At 49.4% G+C, this 10,742-nt stretch overlaps 1 protein-coding gene across 4 annotated transcripts in view; it reads left to right on the forward strand.

The window, feature by feature from the left end:
- Window positions 1-1,389, forward strand: part of MAL (mal, T cell differentiation protein) — a 24,414-nt gene extending 23,025 nt beyond the window's left edge. For all 4 annotated transcript variants that reach the window (XM_003799260.3, XM_012811030.2, XM_023518819.1 and 1 more), the window contains one exon: window positions 1,315-1,389. In XM_003799260.3, the coding sequence (XP_003799308.1) occupies window positions 1,315-1,389 (75 nt within the window). The remainder of the gene's footprint in view (window positions 1-1,314) is intronic.
- Window positions 1,390-10,742: the final 9,353 nt, after the last annotated feature.

Genomic DNA, 10,742 nt, shown 5'->3' on the forward strand with positions numbered 1-10,742 from the left:
ACATCAGAAATATACAAAATCCAGCAAGAACCAATTGCAAAATATGACATACAGAAAATCCTACCGCAACAATATAAAACATTCATAATAGAGTCACTACGTGACCCAGAAATTCTACTTTTGGCTACATACCCAAAATAATATATATATATATATATATAAAATATATATATATATCTCCATCCATTCTCATCCACCCCCAGCAATCAGTGTCCCCACTAGGACAATGAGCCTCTATTTCCTGCTCCTGCTAGGGGACTGCTCAGATATTTCTTCTACCAAAGGTTCTCACTGGGCCTGGAATTCCCACCTGATGAGGAAAGGTGCTTTCTGGGGGGGCTGCTCACCTGTGTATTACTGCTCCTTTCGGATGGGGTACTCAGGAGTTCCCGGATGAGTTCTCTTCAGTTTGTTACTAAATAACTTGGCTTACTCATCGCCCCTGGCCAATGAGGGGTAAAGAGTTCACCTGTGTGGGGATGCAGGGGGAGCAGGCGCAGTGATGGCTGTTTATGGGCATTTTCAAGAGTCACAGAAGCGTGGCCGCCCTACATGTTGTGCCTGGATGGAACTCTTGACCCCCACTCAAGTCACAAAACCAGGTGCAGATACTGGACCTGGGCAGGCAAGCATTTGGGCAGGCTGATCGGGGAGTGGATGGTGCCCAGGTGAACGTAGCAAGTCGCAGGCAAACAAACACTTGCTGCATTTTGAGGCCTTGGTTCCCAGAGCCCAAATGGGAACCAGCAGCCTCTTCAGCAAGCTCCCTCCTTTGGACAAAAGTTCAAAATACCCCCTCCCCATCTCTGCCGCTTACTTCTGGTGAAGCCTGGATCCCTCAGCCATGTTGGTAAAATTAAAGGTCCTAGAACAGAACCCTAATAAGGTCTGAGGATGCCCAAGTAGCATGGAGCCAGAAAACTCAGGTACTCACAAGCTCCCAGCCCTGCCGCTGAAACCACAGCTGGCAGACACTGGTCTTATTAATATGGGGGAAGGAAGTTTCCCAGGGAGAGTAGTTAATGCTTGCAGAGATGCTATCATTGGAGGGGGTTATGAGGGCCCTGTTTCAAGTCAGTTCATGTCAACATGACGTTGACTGATGGCGGAGAATTCTACCCTGCACGCAAGTCCCAGAGGTCGTTAAGTTACCTGGAGCTCTGCACTGAGAGGATCAGAGCACACCTGGGCTGGCAGGAAAGGGTGTCTGTGTGGGTAATGGGGGTGCGCTCCTGGCCTGTCACCCCCTGCCCCACTGGACACAGTGAACCCTCTCCATGCACTCCCTTTAATGATCATTTCTCTTGGTTCCAGGTGTTTTCCTACGTAGCTACTCTGCTGTACGTGGTCCACGCAGTGTTTTCTTTAATCAGATGGAAGTCTTCATAATGCAGCAGAAGAACTTGAGCTGAAGACCCAGACGATGTTAACTGATTGGCCCACCTACTGGCATAACTTTTTAGACCACAGAAATCCTCTCAATGGTGGAAAAAAGAAAACAACCCCCCCTCCCCAATAGCCATGTTCTGTTCCTATTCTATTTAACTTCCAATTACTGTGCTGTCTTTCTAGGGTCTCTTCCTATTTGCAAAAGGGGGCCTTTTTGTCTGGGGGTGGGACGTGGGGACTGTGATCTGAGAGGGAAACGGAGATCCCCTGCTGAGCCCTGGACCGGATCTTGAGAACTGCCTATTGGAATGTTCCACGGGCTCTTTGAGCACCCCATCTTGTGGCGTGTTTCTAAGTTTTTGTGGATATTCTGGTGTCATGGGGACGAAGGTGTACCCAACAGATATTTCCAGATGTCCATGGTGGAAGATGATAACCCTTGGAAATACTTTATAAAGTGCCTTTATGTTCAATACTTTTGTGGGGTGTTTTGGTTTTAAATTCCCCAGAATCAGAGTACCATCCTCTCAGCTTTCTGAGGGATCCTTTGACTTAACCTGAATCTCAAGAGGCAGCATCCAGTGGCCATTCAGATGATGCTGTGTTTGCTGGACCACTGCCCTCTCAGAGCTCAGCTGAGCCACCCACCCAGCTATGTTCTCCTGATGGCTTTCCTGTCCCTAGGCTGCCCAGTGCCAGCCTAGGGGCCCTCTCCACTTTCCTACCAGACACAGTGGTCTGTGCCCATTTAGAATTTCCCTAACCCAAAAGAAAACAAGGTGCAAAAGTTTCCACTCACACTTTCTTTGTACAGCTGATCAGAAATGATCTGGACAGTGTATGCTCTGTGCTCTGTTCCAATTAGTGATGTGGATTACAAATTGTTTGTTAGAATTTCCTTGGGCCACTCCACAGGAGAGGAAAGGGACCAGACCACAGAGCGAAAGGAAGTACAGTGACAAGTGGTAAATACCACATCTCAAGTTTGAACAGATGATTAGGAATCTTGGGAAGCCCTGCTGCCCTGTTATGAAGTGTTCCTTTAACTCATGTCTCAAAGAAGCTAATGACATTCCAGAGAGGAATGCCAGGGAATCACCAGCTCTGGTGCCTCAAAGACCTCTCAGTTCCCAGAGCCTTGGAGGTGTGAGGGTAGAGGTGGCACTGCCTCCTGCCTGTGGCAGTGGAGAGCAAAGATTCAAGCCTCAGGTGGAGGGTTTAGCTAGGTGGCATCTTAGTGCCTTTCTTTCCAACTTGGAGATCTTGCAACTAAATTGGATTTAAGTGGGATGAGCAGGAGGTCCTTTGTTATCCCGAAGTAACTGGCAAGAGCAACCAGCTACTTTTAGGAAGTCCACTTAAAATAGCCAAAATTCCACAGTAAATTATGAGCAAAAGGTTTGATTGGGGCTTTATCCTGCAAAATTAAACTACAAATTGAGAAATGATAGGAAATTTGTCACATATTTACCAAAATGTGCAATTAAGTATTGGTTGACATAAGTCTCATTTTTTTCAACAAAACTTCCCAATCACATTCTAAGAAGTCAACCACACAAATGCTAATGTGGCTTACTTTTGACTCCCATGGGAGGGAGGGGAAAGAAAGAGAAAGAAATGGGAGACGTAGCTTCCCAAGGATTTCTCAGTGTTTTGAAATTTCTATGGCTCTTTTTAAGGAAACTTTCATTTAAACTTTATTCTCTCTTTTTCAGTGGCAAATTGATCTAGCTATAAAATCTTTATTAGTCAAAGGCTTATGCTTATGATTCTCTGGCTCTCTTGAGTCATTTTCTAGCTTTCATTTTGACTTGCATTTCTATCTTCTTGGATGTGAATGCGATGGACAAAGTTCAGCCCAGCCTCAAAAAATGCCCTGTCCTGGTCTTGCTCTCCTCGCCTCCCCTTTTAACCTCTCCGCTGTCCTGTTTCCTTCTGCATCTCAGAGCTCCGCTCTGTTATCCAACTGCTCAGAGGCTCCTCTGGGAAACCACCATGCCTGGGGGGGATGGGGTTGGGGACAGGGACATTTAAGAAGCCCGCTCTGCAACTGCAATAGCCAGAAGGTCCTCAGACTACAGAGAATGCGCACTGTTTGGGCACCTCTGTGTGCTGGGGCCACTGGTCCCTCAAGAACATGGCTGATATCTGGCTCCTAAACTGCTTGCTGCTGGCACACCTGACCTCTCTGCCTCTTGATCTCACATAGGAAGGGACTTCCTCTGAGGCTACTCCAAGGGCAGGTGGATATTCCTTAGATGTGCTGCCCACTTGGTGGCCATAACTATGATCAAAATTCAGGCAGCACCAACATCCAGCACAGCTGCTCCAAAGACCCCAGCTTACCCCTGTTTAGCCATCCTGCCTGCCACTTTGGGGGCTCTCGCTCTTATGCATTAGGCAATGCATAAGCACCTGACCTATACACAACCTCCTGTCATCCTCCCAGTGGCCACATCACTCTGAAGGTGAGGAAACTGAGACGCAGGCAGCTGGGTTTAGGGCTGGCACATCCATCTCAGTAAGTGACAATGAGACTTAGTGGTGGACCTGCTGCCAACAGAAGGGTCTCCAAAGGGGAATTAGGCTGGGCATTTGGAACAGCTCCTGTCTGCCATCGGGCCCTGGAGCTGGTTGTCATTCAGGGGAGCTGGCTGCTCAGAGCTGCAGCTGCAACAAAGCCAGTTCAAGTTGCAGCTGGGCTCCACTTTGCAGCCCCCGCAGAGCCAAGGGGCTGCCTAGACCAGCTGATACTTTGCAAAGAAGGTGAGAAACTGAGTGTTTTTAAGTTCATAAAATAAAGAGCTAGAACTTTCCATGGCCCTGACAAAGGATGAAGAAGAAGCCCATGTCTATGATGTGACCAAAAGCCAAATCTTGCAGAACAGGCCAAACCATAGTTGGCCACCTCACAGTGCACACATAGGAACAGTCAGTGCCTGGCCAGGTGCCAGGAGGCCACAGGGCTGGTGCTCAGTGAACATGGCCATATGAGTGGGCCTGGCTCCCTAGGGCTGCTCTGGCTGACCTGTCCTCACGCAGGGCTAGCCTCTGGCCTCTTGAGAAATGACAGGGAAATGAGACAAGACCTTGTAGTAGTCAAATGCCAGCTGAAAGGGGGCGTTGAGGGATGGGTACAGCCAGGTATTTGGGAGAGCAGTTGGGAGTGACCTGGCAGGACTTTGACTGGACAGTGATTTAGCAGGTCAGTACATCCCCTCAGGCCTTCCTCAGCCACTGGGCAGCTCCACAGGGCTTACGGTTATGTATGGACATATGAGTAGGGAGAGGGTATAGGCTGTGGCCCCCTTGCTTCATGGGGGTTCTAGGACACCTCTGAGAGCATCTCCCTGGTGGCCTTCCTTGTACAGGGCAGGATGGCCTGGGAGGTCCTGGGAGCCAAACTCCTGCCACCCCATCCTGCACACATGGGATCATCCTTCTGAAGAAGATGAACTGTACAGGAACTGGGCTTCAACATCACAGGGCCAGATTTTAAAAAGCACCTCTTACCGGAACCCCGGAACCCCGGAACCCCGGCAGGTTGTAGGACTGTTTTTGCAAAGCAGCCCAAACGGAGGATTTGAGGCCTCCTTGCGCTGACCTTAAAGAGACAGCAAAGGGTTTGCACTGCCAGCCATGAGCTGGAGGAGCCTGCCTTCAGGCCCACACAAGGGCCTGTTGTTCCCCGAATCAATTGGGGCCGATGTGGGGTCACAATGAGGCCTTTCAAAGAGACAAAGCGCCTCTGGGCAGGCAAAATGTCCCTGCACACGTGGGCATCCGCCCAGGGCATTTAAAATAGTGCGATTTGGAAAAACAGATTTAAAGTGATTGCCCCCACTCTCTGCGTGATTCAATGGCCTTTGTTCTGTCTCATTATACTCGATCATGGAAGCTTCTAAGGGTTGGGGCACTGGAGGCAGACACTGGGGTTCCTAGCTATGACTTCTCTCTTCTTTCATAGGTAACTGGGGATAATCACAGTGCCAGGCTGTCTAGAAGCCACCAGAGAGGTTTGATCCATGCAGGGTGCTTAGGTGCCAGAACACACTTGCCAGAAGTCTGTTAGTAGGCAGACCCCCAGGGACATGGAGGGCAAGCTGATTGCCAGTCCACTGGAGGCTGGGTGCTGCTCCAAGCACTTAATCTTTTGGCAACCGTATATGGTAGTTACCACTTAGAGAAGTTAAATGATTTACCCAAAGTCACACAGCAAGTAGGCGAGGATTCTAGTTCCAACAGAGCAACTCCGGCACCCTGAGGTTAACTCTCATACCCCTGTCACCATGAAAGGATCCCTGTCCCTCTGGGAGCAGGGGCCACAGACATACCAAGAAGCCCTTCGTACCCACTGATATCACCTCACCCATGCTGAAGGCTCCAGTTGGCACTGGATAGGTGTTGGGGAAACCCAGCCAGGGGTCCAGCCTGGGGAGTGTGTCTGAGACAAGGAAGACTATGCCAGGGAAAGAAGTCAGCAAGTGCTTCATTGGCAGGGCAAGGATGATCAGGACCAGATGTATGTCGGGTACAGGAGGAGGGTCTCGGGAAGTTAGAGTGCCGAGGGCACTCCTGAGACAGAGCAGCAGTTTGGCTTTCACCTGAGGGGAAGCCCTGCAGGCCTGCACATCTGTCCAGCTAAGAGACACTGTAGGGATGGTGGCAGGGTGGGGGTGGGCAGGAAGAGGGACATACTTGACTAGCTTTGGTGAACAAAGGGCTGGTGGAAGGGAGTGGCCAAGGGCATGGATCCCTGAGCCAGCCTGCCTGTGGCCCCCGGCAGCCCCAGTTCCCTTGTCTGCCAAATGGCAACGTCAATCCGGCCTCCACAGATCATTGGTGGGATTTGATGACTTGGTTCAGGTAAACCCCTGTGACCAGGGAAGGCTTAGAACGTATCAGCTGCAGATATCATTATGAAACAAGAAAGTTTCTAGAATGATCCTGAAGTTTCTAGCCTGGGGAGATGACAGTTGTTCGCAGTGTACTTACTCATTAACCCATGTTCCTGGCATTGCGTTATCAACGTGGATTGAGACTTTCCCTTTTTCCCACAGAAATGAACCTTTAATCAGCCATGACATAGTTTAAAATAGTCCCACCTAGCAAACCAAACTTCAGTCCTTGTGGAAGGAGGCCATTCATTCCTGCTGCAGCCCTCTGACCACTAAGTGAAGTGCTCAGATCAAGGTCACCGGGGCAGCCCTCTTGCTCCTTCAGTCCCGTGGGCACAGCCGCTAGTAATCAGGTCTGAACAGCCTTACTTATCAGGGAACAGCAGTAGTGGGAGGACTCAGGGAATTTACAGAAGAGAAACTTGAGCCCTGACACAGCAAGAGCCTCACCCAGGGCAGGGACAGGTGAGCACCAGGCTGAGTTCCCTGCCATCCCCTCCCTCGCCTTCCTGCTCTGCTGCCCTCCTCTCATAAAACACCCCACATTCCCCTGCAAAGAGGCAGAGAGAGGCTGGGGCTGATTAGGGAACTGGTGCCCACCCCAGAGACAGGCCGCAGGTGTGAATGGAGCCCAGGGAGGCTTGTTGGATGCAACTTCATTGTCTACGACCCATGAGGAGTCTGGCCCTCAGGGCCTCTAACTTCTGGGGTTAGAGCTAGTGACAATCTTATGTATCACACAGGATGTGGATTCACCAGCAGCTGGAATGAGGGGCACGGCTGTCCCCAAGCATCAGGCATGGTCACCAGTACTCTCTAGGTACTCTGTGCCCCAAATGTCAGCATGGCGATGATGACAATGATGATGATGGCTTAAATCCTGCCCAGCTCACATGCTACCTCCTCCAGGGAGCTATCCCTATCCCACTCCTGCTCCTGGGCCTTCTGGTTCCCCACACCCTAATCCTCTTTCCTGAAGCCTGCAAGCCCTCAGCCCCAGGACCCCCTGGCCTCTCAGGCAGACACCCTGCCAGGCTCCTTGCGGACGCTCACCCGCGCCCACCCGCAGCAGGACAGAATGGGGCTCTGCACAGCCCCAGGACCAGTTGTGGCAGAGGGAAAAGAAAGTGAACCAGCCCTAAGGGATCCTCCTGTGACTCATTCCTGCCACCAAAGCCAGGAAGGATGGTCTGCAGGAGAAATGCAGGTGGACAGACAGCATATTTTCATGGAGTTCTCATTTCTACAATCAGGGTTGAGGCCCCCAGTCTGGACCCCTGCCCCACTTCGGGCAAACAATGGCAGGAATGCACATGGAGACAACGTGCCTGGTCAAGCTGGGCTCATTGGCGAGATGCTGAGATAGGACCTGCCCTGCCCTTCACCCACTCACCCAAGTTGGGCAGATTCCTGGCCTCTGGTACTAAAGATAAAGAATATCCAACCCTCTCTGTGGGCATCCCCACAGGGTGCTATCTTGTCCCAGACACAGCCTTGCTGAAATGGAAGAGGCAGGGCTCCTGGCCTCACTCAGCAGGAAGTTTGGAGAGGCTATGGAGGGACAGAGGTAGCCAGCCATGTGTTCAGTGCCCAGCCCCATACCGCCCCACTCCATCTGCTAAAGATTGTTCCTTCCTGCATAAACGTGGAGTCCCCAAGCAATCAGGATGCATTCTCTGTATGAATGGGGCTAAGAGGTCCATACCTGCTGTCACCTTAAGACAATCTTATTAGGAAGATGCTATTATCATTTCCACCGTGCAGAGGAGGAAGCCTACCCGATTAGTGCCATTGCTAAGTGGCTGAGCCAGGCCTTGTACCAGGGAGGGCCCAGCTGGAGCCTGCACACAGATGGAGCCAGGCAGGAGTGTCACGGAGATTCATGTGTCCTGTGTTCCCTGCCTCCCTGTGAGTCTTTCTTCTCTTGAGCATCTTCTTCTCTTCTCCCTCTAGTCCCCAGGCCGAACTCCCTTTTGAGTCTTAAAAGGGCTACTGCTCCCAAAGATGCTTGGGAGGTCCTTGAAAACCTGCATAGAAGGCTTTCATGGAAGTGTGTGGAGTTCAGAATGGAAGGCTTTTGGAGATTCAGAGGGCAGAAAACTAACTTTTTCCAAGTACTTCCTATACTTCCAAAACAGGAGCAGTACTAATCTTTTGACCTAGGGGACCGGATGAGATGTATTGTGAAGAAGACAATTGCCTGGCACTATTCTGTGCTCTGTGCTATTGGGGTGGAGGAGGGGGAGGGCGGGGCGGGGAGGGAGATGGAATTCATTTCACACCCTGGCATGTGGGCCTCCTGGCCCCAATGGTGAACAGAGGATCCAGGTCTCAGAAAAGGCCAACTGGTTCAGATCTGCCCACTCTTTCCTGCCCTGAATCTTCTGTTTTTATGAGACTGTCCTGCTGCAGGGGTGGGGAACAAATAAACAGGGAATAGACCCCTTCACCCAATCTGTGAGGCGCAGTGAGGAAGCGCCCAGCAAAATTAAGTAAGCTCCAGGAAGGTTATTTCCCAAACAGTTGCAGTCACAGAAGCTGGTAGAGGTTTGTGATGAGTGTCGGGGGAGTGGAGGGCAGTGCAAGGGACAATGGTGGGTAAAGAGCCCCTTCCTTTCTCAGGCGCCACCACCCTGGCAGCCATAGGCTTAGTGTCCTGATTTCCGTGTGGCCTTGGCTCCTTGGAACCTCCACATCAGCGCTTGGACCATTGCAAAGTACAGGGATGCTCTCTTGCCACCTACCCAGAGAGTGGATGCCGGGGACCCTCCCTCCCACTCTCTTCTGGGTTCCTACCTGGGGTGCTGAGACATAATTTGAAACTCACTTTCTCCTCAAGCCCCCACTGGTCATCCTCTTTGGCACACAGTAAGTAAATTTATCCCCTACTTCTAAAAATAATTTTTTTTTTTCAGATTTACAAAAGAAAGAGAAGTTGGGCATGTAAAATGTTCCAATCATTTTGGGAACCTTTTTGATGGTTTCCTATAAACCTAAATATTCACTGATCATATGACCCAATCATTCAACAACTTGGTATTTAGCCAAGAATAAAGAAAACACACGCTCGGGCGGTGCCATGACTAAAGGAATAACAGATTATATATTCAGCAAATGTTGTAGCTCAGAACATAAAAGAAGAATCAGTTGGTTAATTCATTGCACCATTCTTCGGAGTGACTGTGAGTTATTCTCATAGCTTCAGTGCACTAATAAAACTAGACTTACCCATGCATTAGCAAACCATGTTTCTATCAAGACTTTTGTCTTAAGCTCTTTCATATCTTTCTTTTTTGTAATAAAGATAAATACTCTGGGGCGGCACCTGTGGCTCAGTGAGTAGGGTGCTTGGCCCCATATACCGAGGATGGTGGGTTCAAACTTGGCCCCAGCCAAATTGCAACAAAAAAATGGCCAGGTGTTGTGGTGGGCACCTGTGGTCCCAGCGACTTGGGAGGCTGAGGCAAGAGAATCGCCTGAGCCCGGGAGGTTGCTGTGAGCTGTGTGATGCCACCGCACTCTACTAAGGGCGATAAAGTGAAACTCTGTCTCTACAAAAAAAAAAAAAAGAAGAAAAGAAAACACATGCTCACACAAAGACATCTAAGTGAATGTTCTTAGCAGTTTTAGTCACAATAACCAAAACTGAAGCAACCCAAACGTCTATCGACAGATGGATGGGTGAACAAAGACGTATTCACACAATAGGACAGTAGAGAAAAAGAAAAAACAGCAGTAGAAAGAAATGAACTGCTGAAACACTCAACAACTGTGCATGCAACAATAGATGAGTTGCATGCACATCAAGCTGAGCAAAGCGTGCAGGCACAAAAGAGTAGATTCTGTGAGATTTTATTTATATTAAAATCTAGAAATGACAAATCCAGTCTGTAGAAAGATGTATAGGAGATTAGTGGTGGCCTGGGATTGAGGGTGAGGGTGGTGGAGACTAACTGGAGACAGCACAGGGGACTTTGTAACGTGAATGTAAATGTTCTCTATTTTGATTGTGCTCATCACTACCTGGGTGCATGTATCTGCCAAAGGTACCAAAATGTACATGCAAAATGAGTGAATATTATTCAATGCAAATTATGTCTCAATAAACTTGATTTTAAAATACAGTCAAACCTCCACAGTTGACCATCTCCCTACATTGACCACCTCCTTAAGTTGACCTAATTTTCATAGACTGGACATGCACTACATGTATGTATCAGTACAGTAGGCCTAGTTGCTTATGTTGACCACCTATGTGTGTTGATAGAGTTTGTTACAGCCCCCCTTGGCTTCTGTTGGATAAGCTATTTACCAAAGACGACCAGACATCTCAGGAATGCCTTGAATATAGAACAGGTTGAAACAAACAGAAAAAGCAAATATGAAGGGAGAAGAGGCCATCCATAAAATTCTTACTATCGCAAGAGGAGAAAAGAAAAGATAAGAGATCCATGA

Source organism: Otolemur garnettii, unplaced genomic scaffold (assembly GCF_000181295.1).
Source record: "Otolemur garnettii isolate 467f Iridium unplaced genomic scaffold, OtoGar3 scaffold00148, whole genome shotgun sequence".
Lineage (NCBI taxonomy): Eukaryota > Metazoa > Chordata > Mammalia > Primates > Galagidae > Otolemur > Otolemur garnettii.